This window comes from Passer montanus, unplaced genomic scaffold (assembly GCF_014805655.1).
Source record: "Passer montanus isolate IOZ18808 unplaced genomic scaffold, ASM1480565v1 scaffold16, whole genome shotgun sequence".
Taxonomy (NCBI): Eukaryota; Metazoa; Chordata; class Aves; order Passeriformes; family Passeridae; genus Passer; species Passer montanus.
In genome coordinates, this window is record NW_024363160.1 from 6,839,712 (window position 1) to 6,861,466 (window position 21,755).

Consider the following 21,755-nt stretch of genomic DNA (forward strand, 5'->3'; position numbering starts at 1 on the left):
AGGAATGAGGAAGCAGAAAACCTTTGCCTTTATCAAACTCAAGGTTATGTGGAGGAACGAGGAAGCAGAAAACCTTTGCCTTTATCAAACTCAAACCATCGTAAAGGATCAAAATGCTGAACCTGGTGTTGTTAGAGGTTTTTTTCCAGCCTTAACAGTGCCTTAATTCTGTTAAACCAAATTTAATTTCGATGTCTCATGGTGGGGGGAATACCCACTTTGGGTTTTGAACCAGGAGATGGGCACTCTGTCCATGCAGCATCAGCTGTGGTTCACACTAGATTGTTTTACAGTACACGCTACACTTTATTTGAGCAGTAGATTCAGCTTCTGGTGGTAACCGTCTTTGGAGAGAAAAAAAAAATAAAAAATAAATCCGAAACAAATGGAGCTGCGCGAGGGGCGTGTTTCTGGACTACAGCCCTGGGACTACACCTCCCGGCGTGCACCGCGCCCCTCCCAGGAACAAAGAACGCGATTGGCGGAAGGCCGCGCTCGGAGCGCGCCAATCGCGGGGCGCGGTGCAGCGCGGTGCCGGGTCAGAGCGGGCTCCGTGGGTGGTGCGGGCGCTCTCGTTCCGGTGCTCATCCCGCCGCTCTTCCCGAGCCTCTTCCCGTGCTCCCCCCGCCGCTCTCCGCAGGCCGCGCCGCCCCGCGGGCCATGGGGGCGCGGAGCTGAGCTGCGAGTCCTCCCAGGGACGGCTTCTGCGACGGTACGGCCCTGCCGGGGAGGGGAGCAGGCCGCGCCGGGAAGGGCCGTGAGGGGGCGGCGTGTGCGGCCGCGATGCCCGGTACAGCCCGGAGCGCTGCTGCCCCGCGGCCGCGGGGCCTGGGGGGCCGAGGCCCGGGCCCGGTCCCAGCCTGAGGCCTCGGCCGCCCGGGGAGGGCTGGCGGCGGAGCTGTGGAGGTTCTTCGGCAGGGCCCGGCGGGAGCACAAAGCGGAGCGAGCGCGGCAGGGACCGGGCCGTGCTGCCTGCCTCGGGCTTTGATCTCAAAGCTGCGGAGAGGAGACAGCAGCAGGCACCTGCCTCGCTGCTCTGCCAGACTCCTGAACCATGGATATCTTTTTATAACTTTTAAGATCGCCTAATTTTTTTTAATTAAAAACTCCGGGAAGAGGGCGGGGGTGTGAGTTTTGGTGGAACTGATTGTTGCAGGTCATGGAGAAGGGTGAGGATTTCAGAGCTGTCTCCGGAGTTGAGGCTTAGGAGAGGTAGAGAAGGGTCTGGGGATAACAGAATCACCTAATGGTTTGGGCTGGAAAGGGACCTTGATGATCATTGAGTTCTAACTCCCCTACCCTGAGCAGGGACACCTTCCTCTAGACCAGCTTGCTCAGAGCTCCATCCAAGCTGGCCTTGAACACTTGTAGGGATGGGGCATCCACAACTTCCCTGGCAGCCTTGTTCCAGTGCATCACCACCCTTACAGCAGCAATTTCTTCCAATATGTGATTCAAACCTGCCCCCTTTCAGGTTAAAAACATTGCCCCTTGCCCTGTCACTACATGCCTTTGTAAAATGTTCCTCTCCATCCTTCTTGTAGCTCCCTTCAGATGAGTGTAGCCTAGTGGAATAGGTGGTGGTGAAACTTGGTTTTGTGGGAAGTTATCTTCAGAGGATTAGAAGGAAAAAGGCAAAAGGTGATCAGGATGGGAAGAGTTACAGGAATGATGTGGTGCTTGGGACACAGACCTGGAAATGAGAGACTTTGATTAGCGTCAGCTCCACTCCTGACTCAATTTTTAAGAGTTATTATAAGTTCCTTTGTGTACTGTGGAAAATAGTTAATAATACTAAACAGAGGTGCTTTGGCTTTGTTTGTGTGATGGTTCTGTTTGCTGAGGTTTTGTTTGGTTTTTTTTTTTTTTTTTGAGAGACTTTGATTAGCGTCAGCTCCACTCCTGACTCAATTTTTAAGACTTATTATAAGTTCCTTTGTGTACTATGGAAAACTGTTAACAATACCGAACAGAGCTACTTTGGTTTTGTTGTGTGGTGGTTCTGTTTGCTGAGGTTTTGGGTTTTTTTTATATATTTGAGTTTTTTTCCTTTGGAAACAAACTTGTATTGGTTGAGCTACTGAATCTCCCAGTTGATAACTTTTGGATTTCTGATAGTCCAGAGAAATAGTCTGGACACTAATCATTGGCCTGTGCTTTTCACTCTAGCACTCTCCTGAAGTAAGAAACATTGACTTAGAGGTTAACAGCATTTTTTCTCTGTGAAAATTTCAGAAATTATCATAATCTAAGTGCATGTTTATGATTCGTGGTTTTGATGAGTGTGATAAACTTATGTTTCTCAGAGGCCAACCTTCAGTGAAGAAAAACTTTTTAATGTTGGCAAATGATGTTAAAAGAATGTGATTGCTTAAAAATTTCATTTGTTCTTTATTTGGGGGAAAATGAATGATTGAACAAATTAACAATATGCGTTCACTCCCACTTCTGTGCCTTAAGTTACTTGGCTGAGTTGGTACTGGCCACAACCAGGGCTACAGTTAGCATTTGGTAGTGTCTGAGGCACAAAGAAACTTTCTTCTACACCAAGGTTTTAGCATTTTCTCTGAGCAAACTTATGCTTTTGTTGCCTGTTAAGTAGATATTATTAAACAAGTCTGCAATCTGATACTCTCACACTAACACGTGTCTCCTTTGAAATTGATCTGGTGGCTTGGACTTCGACTGGAGCAAGGCATGACCTGCTTGCTCTCTCTTTATTGAGGGATACTTGTGAAAAGGAGAAAAAATAACTCAAACCCACCCTCTAAAGCCCTTTCTGCCTTTGAGTGTGTGGCATTGCACTAGTTATTTGATATTTGGGTGAAGAATAAAACTTAATGTTCACTGTTCTTGATGCACTGTGAATATTTTGTTGACTTTTGTGGTTCATTTTTTGACTGCCAAAGCTACTCTGAAAATACTTTGGTTTTTACACAGAAGGATGTTTATATACTTCTAGGGTGCCTTGTGAGAAGACTGGATTTATTGAAAACATTTTTCACTAGTGTAAGGAGAAAAAAAACAACACACAATACTTCCATAAAGATTGACTGGTCTGAAATGACATATAGGAAACAAATAAAAACCTTATTATCCAAATATATCTGTTCTCTGCATAGGAAGCTTAGATTTCCAGTTTATAAATTTCAGGACCCACATCCTTACGAATTCCATCCACCTTCCATGAATTCTAACCCTTGGGTTTTTTACACCTTTTAGTTTAGAGCAAATCATTGCTGTTGTGCTTTTTTTGTCTCTGTTTTAACTGATGATAAATGTTGTGATAGTAGTAATAAATGGGGTTTTTTTTTCAGCAGGTATTTTGTATGAATGGTGCAGAAAAGATGAATTCTGCTATGAGTGAGGAGCCTGATGCACTGTCTGTGGTTAACCAGCTCCGAGATCTAGCAGCTGATCCACTGAACAGACGGGCCATTGTTCAGGATCAAGGATGCCTGCCAGGTCTGATTCTGTTTTTGGACCATCCCAACCCTCAGGTTGTTCATTCAGCTTTACTAGTAAGTATTCTGGAGATAAAATTTCTGTGTTGGTGGGGAATTTTTAAACTTTGTTGAGCAAGTTGTTTAAACAAGCAATTTGTAAATGAAACTGTTTAAACAATTTGTTTAAACAAGTGAAAATGTGAAAAATAATGTCTGGTTTTATATTATGTTGATATTCATTACATGGTTTTTAAAAAAAAAACCCATGTATTTCAAAAATGATGCATTGTTCCAGGGAATTTTTTGAAAATACATTAATTTACTTTGCATGTTTTCCCTAGTACAGCTATTTCACTTTTTGTGTGGAGGGAGGTAAGGACCCTTAAATCTCCTTTTTAAGATGAAGCCATAGAGCTTGGTAAATGTGGACAGTGACTTGACTTTACAAAAATTGAAATCCAATCATAGCATAACTTATGTTAGAAACAACCTCCCAAGGCAATGTAGTCTGATCCCATGCCCAAATTAGGTTCACTCAGATCACAACTCATGTTGTGTTCCCTTGGTCTTCAACACCTTGAAGGATGAACCTCTCTGGCACACTGTTCCAGCATTTGAACAGCCTCGTGGTATTAAAAACAAACCAACCAACCCAAAATCTATCAGTATCTATATACAACTTGTTCTAGCTTTTGCCTGTTTCTTCTCATTCTAAATCATAAACGCTGAAGTCCTGATTTCTTATCCTGAATTGTAATATTAGCTTAAAAAATGTATTTCCTGCTTAGAAATGGGAGAAATGAAAGTCAGAATTTAGTCATTTCAAGAGTTGGATTAGAATTCTAAGATTTTAAGATACTGAAGTTTATGTGGTGCTCATTTTTTCAATTATGTCATTGTTCTTTCACATTCTTTACAATTAAATAAAGAGCTCTGGCTTGTACATGTGTACATGGCAGGTGTACATTACTTATATTACTGAGACCTATCTGTACCATAATTCTTGGTTTTTCATTTGTGTTGCTTTCTTAGTGGATGTTAGTGGACTTCTTGAAATTACTGTAGTGACTGATTCCTTTTGTGTCTGTGGAGGGAGGTCCCATAAGGCAGGAAACCTGTGTCCTGCTAATTGTTTTTTAGGTTAGCCTTGCCATGGCGTTTGGCAGACTGTAGTTTTCTTCAGTAGGAGAATGTAGATTTGAGTTTACTGTTCTTGGAAATGTGTTGCATTGGTTTTCTTCCCAGTGTAGTTTCCTTAGGCTGTGATCTTAAAAGAAGTTTGGATGTCCCACTGTGTTTTTCCATCCTTTGTTATGTTGGGCTGTGTATTCTCACTGCCTGCATGAGATTCACAAATCAGTCTCTTGATTGTGTTACAAAAACCTGTTCTATGTGAAAGGACTGGTTTTGTCAGGAGTGATGAGCACTAATCCAGTTTGCAGTGTGGTTCCACGGCCCCTGGTAGTACTTGTGTTGGAAAGAAATCTTGGGTGAGGATGGGAGGCAGGTGGGTGTTCCATGTAGTGATAACAGTTAGAGTGGATTAAGAATCAGGATTTAGAGACCAGGATGTGGCTGCAGTGAGAGCTGGATCAGTTTACTGTGAATACACGTTCTGGTCTGCTGCTTGAACTCCTTGTGTTAATGAGTTCTTGAACTGCTTAGGTTCTGGAGGTTTAAATATCTTTGCTGACAACTTTTTAGCTTTCATGTTTTATGTTTTTCCATTCTGAAGAGGCTTTTTGTTTTTGTTGGTCCAAAAGTGCTTCCATTTGAATGGGAATAGTTAAAAGTAATGATCTTCCATTAAATGTGTACCTAATAAAGGGATGTGCAGCACTGACTTTAAATTTCTTCTTGTACTGCTTAGAAATTCCTGTACTTGAAATTGTAATAATCTGTATGAATCATAATAGTTCCATATTTAACTTTTTTGATGTGTTGTAGAACTTTTCAGGGAGGATGGTATTTTGTATCTGATGAAGAATTGATATGTATGTTCTATATATTTCTATATCTGATTTTCTCTAGTCTTGATTTCAGAAATTCTTTATGATATACTATACTTCACATGTTAGAATTTTTTAATTATATCAATTTAAAAAATCAGAAGTAACAGAGGCAGTATTACTGGTTTTTTCCCTTCTGAAATTTGGACTAACATTTTATGAAATAGGACCCTGAAGTTAAGGAACTACTTAAAATTTCACATAAAAACCATCAAAGATGTCTTTTTATCAAGACTGCCAGCAGTGTTTTTTATGTTAAAGTATGCAGGTAGTCCTATTCATTAGGCTGAACTTACTCAATGAGCTCACCTAAGCTAGCCCAGGTAAGTGTTTGGCTGAACAGAAGCTGAGCCAAAGTTCATATCAATAACTTTCCCTGTGCTTTCAGTATACTGGGTTTAATAACTGTAAATGATCTCACTTCTTTGAAGGGATACCTTTGTATCTCCCATGGGAGGCAGGAGGGATGGGAACTTCCTAGTGTTGAAAACTTGGGTCAGTTAAGTTGGTCTCATGACTTTGGCCTTATTTGAACTGTGACTCAAAAAATTAGCTGTTAAGAAAATAGGTTTTTCTTTGTCCAGCTGAATTGCACCATTACTAAATTGCTGGAATAAAAATGAGAAACTTGTTACACCAGCAAGGATACATTTCATAGCATGCAAGTCAGTTGAGAGATATCATTTAGGTATTTCCTCATAGTTGAAAAGTAAGATAATAAATGGATATGCAACATTTATAAACTGCAACTATTGATACTGGTCTGCATCAGGAAATAAAAAAATCACATCTCAAGTTCTTACCATGCCAGACAGCAGCCAGAGTTTCTTGAAAGGCAATAAAATGATCTTGTGAATTTTTCCTGATATGTGCTGAAGGTGACTTGGAAAAAACAAGCCCTGATGATTAGTCCTCTATTTCTGAAGGGATTAAGGAGCATGTTATTTTTAAAGCAGTTACTGTGCAGTGTAGCTACTACATGGCTATATATAAAGAGTTGGTGTGCTTCTAAACCTTGTGTCACAAACCCCATTTTATAAATCACTGTATTTGTGTATTGCAGGATTTTTCAAGTGCAGTTCTTGTACCTACATCAGTAAAACACCTTTGGAGGCTTCTTCTAAGAAAACTTTCTCAGCACAAACAATAGAGAGGTGTCTCATGAAAAGAAGGACTGACATTTTATTTGGAAGAGTGTTATGTTAGGAGGATCATATGAATATAGAGTTACCAACTGGGGTCAACCATGTAAAATTGTGCAAAGAATCTACCTGGAAAGTCGAGTAAACAAAACCTTGGGCAACAAATAACTGCAGTTTCCCAGTTTAGGTCACAATAAGCTAAGAAGCTTGCTACTGCTGGTATTCTTATTCCTGCATGGAATGATGAAATTGCAGTTAGTCTACAAAAGCTTTTACATGTGTTAGACCCCTTTTTGTGGACAGTAGGAACTTGGTAGTCGTGAGGTTCCTATTTCTGGTACTGGGTGAGCCCACTGAATTGAAGGAAATTATACTGGAAGCATCATGTATAAAAATTACTTTAGATCTCAGGTCACATAAATGTTTATTGGAAGGGACTTCTGGAAGTCATTAACTTCTGTTTCCTGTTTGAATTGGGACTGTCACCAGCACTCAATCAGGTCAGTTGTAGCTTTGTCTCGTTCATTCCACAGTTCCACTGGGTCATCTGTTCCAGTGTTGTACTACCTTAGAGGAAAAAAGCTTTTTATTATACATGATTTGAACTTCCCAAGCTGCAGTTTGTAGCTGCTCCCCCTTGTCTGCTGCTGTAGAGGAATGTTGGGCTCGACTGTCTTTGTAAAGGCTTCTTGCATAGCTGTAGACAGCAGTTAAATTGTGCCTTAGGCTAGTGTTAGCAAACCCAGTCTCTCAGCCTTTTCCCATAGGTTAGATACTCTGTGCTTTCTGTGTATTTATAAAAATACAATAATTTTTTTATGTTCCTAATAGGTGATAATTCTTTCTCTTCCTACTAGACCGGCCTCTGTGACTGTTTGGCAGATGTGCACTAACAGGAATGACTGGTAATATACTGCATGTGTTGCTAATCTGCTGTGGTCCTCTTTCTTCTAGGCTCTCCGCTATTTGGCTGAGTGCCGTGTCAACAGAGAAAAGATGAAAAGTGAATTGGGTATGATGCTCAGCTTACAGACTGTAATACAAAAGTAAGTTTACAATGGAATGTTGGATCCAAACTGTGTAAACATGTAATTGTGGTACAAAGTGCAACTTGGACTGAATTTGTATACTAAGTTTCTAATATTTCCTCTTGAAATTATGTGGCTGCAAGCAATTAAAGATTTTCATTTTAGAGTATTTTGAAGTAGTCAGACCATAGCCTACAAGAAATACTAATTTGCAGGTCATTTTCCGAACAACAAATTTTCTTTGCCTTGTTACAATATAACTAATTTTGTCCCTTTTCTTCAGGTTCTCTTATAATCCTACTTGTCAGTGTATAAGATTGCCTTGCAGTAGTGCAGTTGAAGAAATTGCTTGGCATTTGCCACATTTATTCTTTGAACCCCACCTTTGGGTAGGGAATTTGTTACAATGTATTTTTGGAAGTATCTGCAGTTCTGTGTTGAGAGAACATCTTGCAGGTGGAGTAGAAATTAATGAGGTTTATAATGGTCTCTGATATCTTTCTATGAGGTGTCAGATGGGTTATGGCTCTTAAAATTTGTGATTGTTGGATTTTCTCAAGATTTCTAACTGCTAAGTCTTGAGTACTGGAAGATCTCTGTGTACATGCACACTGGAGATGATGCACTTAATCAACAGAAATTGATGTGATTAACTGAGGTGAATCACTATTCAAAGTGAATAGAAAGAAAAGAAACCCCAACAGCCTTCTTCAAAGATATGCCTGTTATAGCAGAAATTTACTTGCCATCAAACTATCTGGAGGTGATTATTTTACACACAGTTGGGTAGTGCTCTGTTGGAGCTCTGGACTTTGGAGATGTGAGGAGCTGTTCCATGGGGCTGGAGAAAAGCCATGTTTCTGCTCTGAGATGTCTCAGATGAATGTTTAAAACAATTGTTTAGAATAGGGTAAAACACAAGTGGAATTGTATATTAAATATTTAGGCAGAAAAGTTGTGAATATTTTAATGTCAGTTAAACCTCTGTCACTTGTGCTGTAGAGGTACAGGTTTCTTTCAGAAAAAACACAAGGTTAGACTTTGACAGTTCCTTCATCCCACAGCCCCCCAGTTTTGGCAGTGTGTCCTATTATTATAGAATGCTAAGGAGTTGGAAGGGACCTTAAGGATCATCTAGTCCCTACCCACTAGACCAGGTTGCTCAAGGCCTTACCCAACCTGGATTTGGACGCTGCCAGGGTTGGGGCAGCCACAACCTCCCTGGGCAACCTGCTCCAGTGCCTCACCGCCCTCACTGGAAATAATTTCTCCCTAAATCTGACCTCTTTCAGTTTGTACTGTTGCACCGTGTCCTGTTGCTGCAGTTTCCCATGAAGAGTCCCTCTCTGCCTTCCCAGTACACCCTGTCAAAAACCGAAAGGTTACAATGAAGTTTCCACCCACAGCCCCAACTTCCTCAGCCTGTCTTTGTAAGGGAGGTGCTCCAGTCCTCTTATCAACTTTGTGGCTCTGCTCTGGACTTGCTCCAACATTCCTGTGTCCTTATGTTGAGGACACTGGAATTGTGCTCAGCAGTTTGGGTGGGGTCTCACGAAAGCAGAATAGAGGGGGAGAATCACCTCCTTCAACCTGCTGGCCATGCTGCTTTTGATGCTGCCCAGGATTCGGGAATATTATTGGCTGTTACAGGATTATTGTCTGACACTCTGTCTGACACTCCTTATCTATATGTGTGAACCTGAAGGAGGGGAAATTATGGTTTGTACTCAAGTTCCGTGCGATCTAGGAAATATTACTACTGTTTACCTTTAAGTACTTCATTAATTGTGCTGAAGCTAAAGACAATTAGGTATTGGCATGGAATTCAGCATTATGCCTGAGTATCATCTTGTGATTCACCAGTTATGCAAAACACAAGGATTTAAAACATGTGTCTTAAAAAGAAAAATGAACAAAGTTACTAAAATTTAGAAGAGATATGTCAATTTAAAAAAAAATAATGTAATAATTATACATTTTGAAATGATAGATGTTCTAATATGATGTATGGAGAGAAAAATGGAATTAAGTCTGAAGATATTCACCTTTTCTAAGGATAAGCATAATTAAGTGAAATATACAGAAGTCTTTGCTACTTTAAAACCTGAAACATGTAGGTAATGACAGAAACATGTGTTTAGAAATAACTTTTAGTATGGATTACATCTCTTTATAGTGCGGAGACATTCTGTAAAAGTTGAGGGGGAATGGTAGCTCATTATCAGTCTCTGTGGCATGCAAATATTACTTGGGAAACATTAAAGAATTTTATGGAAATCTCTTCAACAACATTTTTCCCTGGGTTTCAGTTTCAAGGGCCAAAAGAGCAAAGTTCAGATATATGCAGAAAATGAGAGATAAGTCAATGAAAACTGGAAATCTTGTAGGTGTTCCTTTTTTTTCCTCTAGAAAGCTCTTTGGCAACAGGAAGAACATACGTTTGATTTATATGCTTGTAACATTTGGAAAGTGTGATATCATGAAAATTTAAATACATAGCATCTTCAACCACAAGACTTTGTCATGTGCTTGTCAGGATTTTAGGTTTTAAAGTTGACAGGAAATGCTGAAGTTGAGTTTTGTACTGCCTGCATAAATATGGGGAAAGATGGTAGAAAAGTGCCGAGAAGATAAATGTAGACTTCTTTTTATCACAGCTAGGTTTTGGGTTGTGGGGCTTTTTGTTAGAAAGTCTGTAGGGCAGAAAACAAGGTCTCTGCTGTCTTTGATTTGCTTTACAAAATGCAGGTTCTAGCTTTTAATTGATTTCAGCTTACCAGAAGATGATGTAGTCTGTTGAACTGAAACTAGACATTAATTGATGCTCTGGCCTAAATTACTTCATGCTCTCTGTTCCCATGTACTTTCCAGAATCTGTGTATTTAACTCATTGCTCTATCTAAAATATTTTTATTTTCAGAATTTAATTTGGGATTTAATTTTTTTTGGTAATGTGGTACAAAAATGCAAACAAATTATACAAAAAAAAGATAGGAGCTTCTGTCAGAATTCTGCTTTTCCTGTTTTTGTTTCTTTCTTTCAAGTGAGACAGAACCCAGCATCTTTTGGGCTAGAAGTTGTAGTCACTGGCGTTTTGCTCCTGACAGATGATGCACATCCTGTCATCTGAATAGTTCCTTTTCACCAAAGATTTTTCAGCTCTCACTGTCCATTTTCTCACTTAACTAAATAATATTCAGTGGCTTTCCCTGTTCAGTGCTGATTTATGACAAACTCTATTTTGCCACTGATGAAGCTGTGGTATGTCTTCTCAAGCAATGAAATGGAGCATAGGCAAATCACAAACTGAATAATTGTCATATTTCAAACTTAAGTTTATGTTCAGCAGTGCTGAACTGACACCGTGCTAGGAAGTTGAGGTGTTTTAGCATTCCAGTTCTCTTTTACTTTCAGTTATGCAAATTGTGAAATTTGAGGGTTTTTCTCATCATGTGTCTTTTTATAAGCCTTGAAGGTTTCCATGTTAGATACCTCAAGTTCAGATATGGAATTTTGTCTCATAGCCTAAGTGCAGCTAACAAGTCTAACAGATCTTTAAATGGTCAATGCCATCAACTGGGAAGTAGCTGGAATTGGCTTTCTACTGTTGGCATCTTGTAGTAGTACGTGTGAGCCTCAGGCACGAGCCCTAGCCCTTCCACTGCAGGTAATACACAACCAATGGAAAAAGGCTATGCTGCTTAATTAAACTCAGTATCATGATGGCAAAGTACTATTTCTTTCATGAAGAGTACTGAGGATGAGAGTTGAAATTGAGTGCCACCTGTTTATTCAGTCATAGACTCCTAGAATGGCCTGGGTTGGAAGGGACCTTAAAGATCATCCAGCGCCAGCCCCCTGCCTTGGGCAGGGACACCCTCCAACTCAGCCAGGTTGCTCAGAGCTCCATCCAAGCTGGCCTTGAACACTTCAAGGGATGGGGCATCCACAGCTTCTCTGGGCAGCCTGTGCCAATGCCTCACCACCCTCAGAGTAAAGAATTTCTCCTGTGCTAGGGACCTCAGTGAGAAGCAGTAAATTGCACAGCATCATGAACAATGGGTTGGAAATATTTGAGATATCTGAGTTCGACAGGTCTTTGAGGTATCTTCATGTCTCCTTCCATGGCTTATCAGTCCTCTAGTATTGTCTGATCAACTTCTCGCTGTTTTGCTTATTCTAAGTATTAAAGCTTAGTTGTGAAAATCATGTTGCTGCTCAAAACTGATGTCTGGTGACTCCTTAGTTGATACTACGCTTAAGAAACAAAGAATAGGTTTCAGGTTCGCTGTGAGTGATTTTCAAGGCCTATGAATACTAGATTTTGCTAACAGAAGAGTAACAAATTTTAAATGTAGATCCTAGAAGCTGCAGGTTCTACAGGACAAGTATGGAATGTCAGCTCTGAGGAGTACAGAATGAAAATTTGATGGCAGCTAGATATTTTTGTGTTTAGGATTTGTTTTATGACTGGTCTTGATTTGGAGCACATGACTTTCTAAGCTTCTTCATGTGAAAGACTTTATATACTTTCACATTTTCTAGGACATATGAAGAGCTGTTTCAGCTTTCATGCAATGCTTCAAAACATTTTTCAAGTATAAAAATTTCTGATTCCCTGTTCTTTACTTGCTGCTTGTTTCCTTAGCAAGGGAGATTTTTTTTGCCTTTTGTTCACCTACATCTGCTTCTTTTTAAGTGAAACTTGAGGCATTTTTCCGTGTCACATTTTTCCAACACAATAAGCAATTGTGTTGGAAAGATAGCGGACCTTGAAAATCTCTACCTAGAGGTTTCCAAACTTCTCTATTTTTTTCTTATGGCTGATATTACAAAAATATTACACTCCCTTGTCATGTGTACATGCAGAAGTATTTGCATAAATAGGTAAAAAAAGAGAGAAGAGATTGAAATTTTTTGAATACTGGTATTTCATTGTATTCTAGCAGTCATCAGCAGTAATTTAATATTGAAAACTGGTTTAGTTGCTGGCTTTATGAATTGTGTAGAGGACTTAATGTGTCCATATGGACTTCCTAAAATGTTATTAGCAGCTTCTAGAATTAAAATTAATTAGGATTTATTGCCTACAAGGAAATACACTAATTTGTGTTCAGAGTGAAAGTGTCTTTTGATGGACAATAAAGGTCAAAGTTCATAATTTTTCATAATCTTTATGAGCAGCATAATGGTACTGTTTTAGCATAACTAGTATGTATTTAAAAAAAAAACACTGATGAAGAGTCAATGTACTAAATAGCTCTTATTATGGAATGGCAAATTACTGAGAGTAAAATTCCAATTACTTAGCTAAAAGAGCTTTTCAAGATAGTCTTCCTTTGCCAGGTTGTCAGATTTAACAAGCTGAACTAAATCCAGTGCATTAATCAGCTCTTCCAATTTATTACTTGCCTAAGAAGATTAGGGCAATTAATATGTGTTTAATTAGAGTCCCTTGCAGATCTGGTAAAATACATGCAGTCTATAATTGCTGACTTCTTACTCAATTTTAATTTTTGGTAGTGTTAATTACCTGCACTTTTTGAAAACTTAATTATTCATTGAAACCAGCAAAGTTTAAATTTATGATATCTAACAAATAAAAAAGGCAAAAGCCAAGTATTTCAGATAGCATTTGTTGAAAGTAAAGTAGTAGGGATGTAGCATCACAATAGTTTTATAATATTTTTGTTGTGTGGCATACTATTTTTTCTTCTCTGTGATAGGATGAATGGTTGGAGAAAGACAGGGCAAAGGCCATATATTAATTAGGAAGTAGGCAAACTATGTATTAAAAGGGATATTGGATGATTTAAGGGAAGTTGCCATATAGCTTAAAGATAATACTTTGTGAGAAATTATAGTTTAAAACTGTAAATTTTTTGTATTTAATGCATTTATGTCCTTAGGTAGAATACTTAAATTTTGATCTGCCAAGGAGAATGAAACAGCTTTTTATAGACTGTAGAGATTTTATTTTTCTCTACCTGAATCACTTAGTAATGCTATTTTTGCATGTGGGGTTTCTTTAACACATCAAAGTTGAGAAACAGTTGAGATTGGGTAATGGGAAGCATGATTCTGTTGCATAATAATTTTTGAATTCTACAGTATATGTGATTTTGCTCTGAGAAGTTGTGTTTTTGGCAAAAAATGCGATTATCCTAGGCCTTGGATTTTTGTGTAGGTTCAAAAACTTTAGTTTTAGTCACTATTTCCAAATTGTAGTGTATCACCTGAAGGAAGAGTAATACACACATCTCTGTCTGTCCCGTGGTAACTCTCCTGGCCTTTCCTTTCCTGTTGTTTTTTGCAATGAAATGACACCCTTGGTTGCTGGTGCATCTCTGGGCTGTGGGGCTCCAGTGTGTTTATTGCTGGAGCAATGTTTGTTAATAATAGAAGGTCACAGCAGGAAGACACCTGCAGGTTGTTCTGTTCAGCATTGTTAAGCAAAGTAGCTTAATATCCCCCTCTCTCCTGGATACCCTGAGTTTCTTGAAAGAATGTTTTTGTTGTGTATTGTCTAAATGTTGCAAGTTTTGGAAAGAGATTGTTTCTTGAAGTTACTTCTGGAAAAGCTTCCTCTGCCCTCTTTCCCCCAGAACAAAGCAATGAAATATTACAAAATGTAGGAGACATCAGTATGTCCTCTTTAAAAATACCATGTTATTTGTTCTAAACAACTGAAGGCTCTTTTTGTCTGTCAAAGGCTGTCTGGTATTTGAGGGAGGTTATACCTAGGGAGAGGGTTTAATGTAGTGAGCTACCTCAGTTAGATGATCTCAGTAAAGTTCTGCTCTTTTTGTTTGTGGTGAACTAACAAAGAAAAAAAACAGCTAACAGCTTTGGTTCAGCAGTCTTTGTTTCCCCTGGTGTATTTCAGTGTTAGTAAGCATATAGACAGTTATGATCTCAAGGCAGAGGTGCTGGCACAGGAACAAAAGATGACAAAGAAAACACAAAAAGCATTAGTTAAAATACTGCTGTTGCAATATTGGTGTTAACCTGGACTTTAGTCATAATGTAATAGGTGTTCTGGGAGAATCTTATGGCTGCTGTGAGGTAAGGAAGTAAGGTTTAAAGTCTTGGAAAGATGGATGTAATTTGTAAGACAAGTGGAAGACTGAATCATCAGCAATTCAGATGGAACTAGCAATTTACATGTTGAAATACTATAGAGTATTTCAACAGTATGAGTTTATATTTGCATGGGTTAGGTTAATAGAAATTAGCAGTCATGTAAATAACTGTTCTAAATGTTTGTTTTGAGAGGTACAACTTAGGATAAGCTTACTGCTTGTGTGCAGAGTTGATCACAAAAAATACAAAAGCATGACCCAATGGAGGGGTCTCCTCTGTGCCCTTACAAGATGTATTTTTCATGTTATTGGGGTTTTTAAAAAAATTATTTATCTCATGACCTCTCTGCAGTCAGAGACATTACACAGTCATTATTTCTACTTGCATGCAACATGCTTAGTTAGCTCAGTACTGTGCTGTTCTCAACATGTACAGGACTGAGCTCACTAAGCAAGATCATGTAATGATCAGTACTGATTCTGTACTTAACAGTTTAGGTGTTTGTTAATCTCTAGTTTTGGATTTTGTGTTTTCTATTTTTTTCATTCTGTCCTGTGTGTGTAATTCCTATTACAGTATTTTTTACTGCAATCAGAAATACCGTGTTGTTTTGCTCTTTGTACTCCAAGCTACTGCTTTTACCTCATGATGTTCCTCTTGATGTCTGGCACTTCTGTCAGGATGTTGGTTGTGCAGCTTTACACTGCCTGATGTCTGTCTCACTGTAATCCAGGTACTGTGCTTCCATGGACTTTTCAGAGTACCAGTTCAGTACATACTGGTTCAGTGGAGCAGCTTTTACTCTGCTGTGTCAAAACATTTGCACTCTCCATGGAACAGCAGAACTTTTGTTACTGGTTTCTGTGCAGTACTTGCAATTGATGCAAAACTTTCTCTGACACAACAATGCTTGCTTGCATTTCAACAGTTTCTTTTGCTTCTTTTCTTTGATAGAAATGTTCCATTTGTTGGCATTTTGAGTATTCCATGTTACCTAATTGACAAAAAGCAAGTGGTTGTTAATGCAGTGCTTTTATAAAGAGTACCTGCAAGTTCTTCAAAATCATGGCCTTTGGCTGGTTTGCAATGACTGGCTTAAGAATATGATAAGCAATGAAAGTAGTTACCTGTCCATTGAGGTGCCTAAGTTGTACAGTGGTGATTTATGTACAATTACCAAATCGTAGGTTCCTAAACCTGGAAGAGAATTTTCAGTACCTGTTACTGAGTAAATAGGCATTATTCTTGCTTTTCTGACAGAGTGCCACAATAATAATGGCTTTGAATGCTTTCTGTTTAAATGGGCAAAAAAAAATAGTTGGGAAGTTAAAAATGTGCTCGTTGCTTTTCACTGTAGGCAAAAAATATTGTGATGAGTATTACAGAATTTAACAAATAAAGAACTTTGAAACAGGTTATTAAGTATAAAATAGCTTTATTAAAAACACATCTATTTAAAAGCCTTTTGTGCTCAATAGGCTGTCTTAGCCAGTTTCTTTACTTAGAAATTGGCTGAAACTGGGAGCTAAATGTTTTAGGAAGTCATTGAAGCTTAAGATGTTTTACTTCCTGGTTTTTTGCAGACTTTATATTAAAACAAATAGGGAACTCAGAAATGTTGATTATAAAAAAATGAAGTGGTTTACAGAGTGAGACACAATATTATATATTAAAACAAATAGAATCAGAGTTGCTATTTAAATAACTGCTGACTGTAGGATAGGAAACAGAGACTGTAATGCTGAACTCAGTGCCTCAAGATCTGCCTGACATGGTGTGCCAAAAGGCAGCTTCTTTTCTTTTTGTGGTGCAGTTTTGTACCTGTGTTGAAGGGTAGAGATTTAAGTGGATTGGCAGAAGAGTCAGGATTAGTGATGGCAGTGCCTCTAATGGTAATGGATGCCTCTAATGCTCGATAAACCTTGTCATCAGCTGGTGGTGAAAGCATTTCAGGAATACAGTGACCTTCTCTGGTTACTATTGAGTTTACAAGAAAAACTGCTGAGGTAGATTCTTCAATATGCTGACTTCTACTGATGCTTACTAGAATTAAGAGCTAAGAAGGCTTAAGATGCTTTGAAATTAAAGTAACAATTTGTGTGGTGAAGTATTTAATACTAATGCAGGTGTGGATTGACAGTATTGTAGGCTGGAGTAATTTACTTTAGAAAAAAGGACATTGATACATTCTTAACACGGTTTCTCTCCTTCTCCTGCCAGTGTCAGATGTCTACATTTGGTTTACAGTGACCTTGTCCACAGGTGGTATTTGTCCCTGGTCTTTGACCTACATAGTAAGCATCCCAAAAAAATTGCAGATTTTTTTCTAAAAACCCATAAGTGGATTACCCTTTTATTATTTTTTTTTTCCTGAGGGCTGCTTGATCAATAAATGTAGTACGGTGCTGGTGTGTGGTTAGAACCTATGTGGTTTCAGTTGGGTATTACAGGCAATAAATGCTACCAGGGGAAGTGCTTGAGAACTTACTAATGATGATACAGCCTTCATTAGTAGTTTCTGGATGGAGCTGTTATTTTAGAAGGAAGTGAATTTTATGTGATTCTCAATTGGATGTATTTCTATCCAGGAATATGTTTTGATACTTTGTTGTTTTGCAGTACCTGCTACAATATCTTTTGGCAGAATTTCTATTGGATTTTGCAGTGGAAAGTCCTGTCTAATAACTTGAAACAAGTTTAAATTGCTAGCACATGCTGTATTTATACAGTACATCATCAAGCTCCCACAACACATTTTTTAAACCTTGTTTTATGCTTCAACCTATTTTGCAGTCCCCTTGACTAGAAATGAAGCTGCTAATACTGGCTTACTTAAAAATAAAAAAGCAAGTTCCTTGCTAATAAATAAGTAGTTTAAGGGCAGGAAAACATGGTGTTTCACTAGTTACCTACTTTGAGTCTCTACTGAATTAATATTAACTATATTAGCAAATTCATCAAATACAAAGCTTAGACATAGGTATGCCTACATAGATTAAACCTGCATTTTTTTCCTTTGGGACAGATTGCTGCTGTAGTTAAGTTCTTATTATTTATACAGGCTTTGTTCAGGGAAGCCTGAATCTTCCTAGAGCTTTCAAACCCTTTGTTTTCTTTTTTTAAAACTTTTCTCCAGTAAATTTCAGGGAAATAATCAGATGAACCTTACTTTTAAAAACTAAAATAAACATTGGGGATTTTAAGATGTAAATGGGTTTTCCAGATAATTATAGACTATAATAAACTATTATTATATTATACACTTAGTGCTGTTTGCATGCTGATAACACAAGAAGGTGGTTGGCTTCCTCCAAGATGTTTCTGAAATGCTTCTGTGCTGAGACTGATTTCAGCACTACCAGTACTTCTACCTGGCCACCACAGCATCATTCCCAGGAAGAGCTGGCTTTTTAATGCCACATTTTACATCTTTCATTACAAAGAACCAAAGACCAAAGAGTCAGTTATTGTCCTTAAGATTTTATTTTTTTTTTTAGCCCTGATGCAATTTGTTGAAACCCTATAATAAACATCATAAACATGATTTTTGCCATCCATGAAATTATTACTGTTCATTACCAGGCAAGATGTTGGAATTAGCTACTGTGAAATTCAACATGGAGTTTGTCTTTTATGTGGACTCATGTCTAACAAATGCTGCTATGAAGCCTTTTGAGTTGAGTTAACAGGCCCTGTGTCTTTTTTTTTATGTAGTATGTCCATATGGTAGATACCAAGCTGTGGGAGATCAAAAGTTGATTTTCCATTTAGTGTATAAATAGCAAGAGTTAAACAAAATTGGATGAATAGCTGGGTTAAGCATATGGCATATGTTCAAATCTGTTATCCCATTCTTGAAAGTTCATTCTCTTGTGATCAGAGGACAATGGAATGAATCAGGAAAATGTTCTAAGTATGGGTAATTAATCAATTTGCTAAATGTTTAAATTATACCACAGTCACTGATTTTACAGCAGTAAGTGGGATTGTAGTATGCTTTTATTCTTATTTACAACTCATTTAATATTTAGGATTTTTTGTTTGTTTGTCTTCAGAACATCCCAGCAATTTCCTGGGGTTTCTGTACATCTTTAGGGCCAGTAGGTATATGACATAAACTGAGCTGGAAGTGGCATTAAGAAATCCAATCCTTGCTCCTAATTTCAGTGGGGTATGTCTTAAGTACAAAATCAGCCTTAAGACATCAGATTTCCTTGTTCATTACAAGCTTTTTAGTTTAGCGTCTTCTGGTCAAATTGTCACAGCTATGACCTGAGTAGTGTGTGGAAGGCTTGCCAAATGACAGGCGTCTTTCAGTTCTAGGGAGCAGTCTAGGAAAATCTGTGTGACCTTGCCTTGTTGCCATGGAGCACGTGGTTGATACCGCTGAAGTGTAGGCACATAACACTACTGTAGCCAGGCTGGGCATAGGTTCCTTGAGCAGTCCACCTGCTTGGTTTTGGGGTTTGAATATCCATGGTGCTGCTGCTTATTCTGTCACTCAAGGCTTGGTCAGTCCTACAGGTTCTCTTGTTTTTCCTGTTGTTAAGCCACTAATATGCTTTCTGTATTGTTATTGACCAACATAAGGATCCTGCTGTCCGTGTTCTTCAGGATTTTGACTTTTTTTCTTTTCAGAAAGCCAGTGATAATCGTTTTGTCAGCTGCTCTATGATGTTATCTGGTCTTTGTTGTGTTTTTGGGGCTAGAGGGAGCTGAGGTGTAGCATGAAAGTAGCTCCATGCTGGGACTCTGAGAAGGTGTGTGCTGGAGTAATGCTACTCTTCCAGTTGTTTTCAAGTAATGTGCCTGCTGCCTGGAACGAGTCAGGAGAGCAGTCATGTGCTTATGAGTGAGCCCACTGCATCACGGGATGCACTAAAAGCTTACAAGAAAGAGCAGCGTTCTTGGAGATAAGAAAGAATCTTGCCCTGGCACTGGAGCAGAACAGGCAGAAAAGCCTAGATCAGATAACTGTCTTGAAACAGATTGCTTTTTCTCTAATACCATGCTCTTTCTTTAGGGTTGTCATTCATGCTCAAAGTTTTCATCAAAACCATGTCAATCACTGTGTCTCACTTCTAAAATCAAAGATTAGTGATTTCCCAACCCCCTCTTATGGAATGTAACAACTCTTTGCAGCTTACTGCTCCCTTTAGTTGTTGGAAACTACTTCTGTCTTTAAGTATAGGAAGAATGTATTCCAAAAGAAATTGTTCACCTGGAAACAAATACATCAGTGATCTTAAAGCATAGTGATCTGAGTATCTGTTGACTAGCCATTTGTTACCCATGACTAAATGATAAATCTCTATCACTTATATACTTTAAATGTTGTGATATGCATGCACTTGCCTGACAGTGATAAAACAGAGTGATAGAATTTGTGTCAATCCGTGAAATTCTTACTTGTGCTTTTTGTGTCATATGGGCTACTATATGCATTGCAATGAATGAAGTTTGTTATGGAAATAAAATGATGGCTGAAAATATCACTACTTAGGATCCTGGGGAAAAATATAGGGACGGTGCTTGTAAGTATGAAGAGGATTGGGATCAAATGAAAATATCTGCTTCTATGTGATGATAGGTTTTCTCTTAACTTTTTGAAAAGGTGCTTGCATCACTGTGTAAATGAGATCTCTCAAAGTAGCGTTTAGAAAGAAAAATTACACATTCAGTCCTTTGTTATGTTCAGTGATTTAGGATTCTTCTATGACTGCAAGTTAAGTCAGAGAGTTGTTTATACTTCTAATTTATGAGTAGGCTATTTAGGATGGCATTTGCCGAGGTCTTGTCAAATATTGTAGCCTTAACTTGGATAATGAAGATGGTTTTTGTCTTCAAACTTGATATTTGTTAGACTTGAATTGTGTAGTGGATTCTTTTTACGGATCTGCATTTTAAGGTTCTACTTTCCATCACTGTGTAAAATCCTTGAAATGTCAATGCAGGAAATTTTACCTGAGTTAACTTTAAAATGTCTAGATCGGTTTCCTTAGTTTTGTGTTTAGAGTTTATCTTTCCATCACTACTGTTAGCTACTTTTCCTTTTGCTTTTACAGAGCTGCTCTTTACATTGTGTTGGTTTCCCAAGTATTAGTGAGCAAGAGCAAGTGATGAACCATACAGTGCATGTCCACCTTTTCTGTTTGGCTGTACCACAGCCTTTTTCCATGATTTGTAATGATATATGTCATGCTCTCTTACTTATGGGACCATGCCAACTGAAAATATATATAGGGCAGACACTCTCTATGTGAAAAGTGTTGTTATGTAAGTGGTATACTGCAAATATACAATTCTCCTGTATCAATTTCCTTGCTTGGATCTTAACAGAGTTCTGGGCCGTGAGTTCTGTCATAGGTGCCCTTTTCTCACAGATGTTTCTCAGTTTAGACATCTTAGAGTTCTGGGCTGTGAGTTCTGTCATAGGTGCCCTTTTCTCACAGATGTTTCTCAGTTTAGACAAATGAGCTGTAGCTCTTCTCCAGGAGGAGAGGAATGAGCTGTAGTTCTTCTCTATGTATCCTGAGAATGGTAAAACATCCTCAGTTGGAGGGGGTCCACAATGACCATCGAGTTCAGCTCCTGGCTCTGCACAGGACAGCCCCACAGGTCAGCCTTGAGAAGCAAGTGATGCCCAATTCTGAACCTAGAAGCTGAGAATGGTTTCTCTGTCTGTCTTTGGTTCTCTTGCTCATGGGCAACCCTGGGGAAAAGAGACCCATCAGAAGCAGCCTGAGATTGGTCCACTCATTACAAATTAAATACTCAAGCTATATCAGATTCAGGTAAGAGAGTAACAGTGTGAACTACTGAGTGAGCTTTTATACACTGACTTTTTGATCTATATTGTGAAGCTACTTGAGATTAAAATATTTCTTTAGTTTTCCTGTGTGATCTCATCTTTGTCTTTATACTCTTTATACTTTTATTTACTGAATACAGTTATTGCGCTAAGTAGAATTACAAAGAAATTATATATTTGGAGTGAGAAACCTGGTAGCAGTGTACTCCTGAAGTCAGTATCATGTTTGAACCAGT

At 38.5% G+C, this 21,755-nt stretch overlaps 1 protein-coding gene across 2 annotated transcripts in view; it reads left to right on the top strand.

The window, feature by feature from the left end:
- Window positions 1–517: 517 nt before the first annotated feature.
- Window positions 518–21,755, top strand: part of ARMC1 (armadillo repeat containing 1) — a 33,482-nt gene continuing 12,244 nt past the window's right edge. Inside the window, exons 1-3 of one of the 2 annotated variants that reach the window (XM_039702957.1) lie at window positions 518–712; window positions 3,321–3,521; window positions 7,552–7,643. In XM_039702957.1, coding sequence (XP_039558891.1) covers window positions 3,330–3,521; window positions 7,552–7,643 — 284 coding nt within the window. In that variant the 5' untranslated portion in view covers window positions 518–712; window positions 3,321–3,329. Of the gene's footprint in view, window positions 713–3,317; window positions 3,522–7,551; window positions 7,644–21,755 lie in introns of both variants that reach the window. The other variant, XM_039702959.1, reaches the window with a different exon arrangement.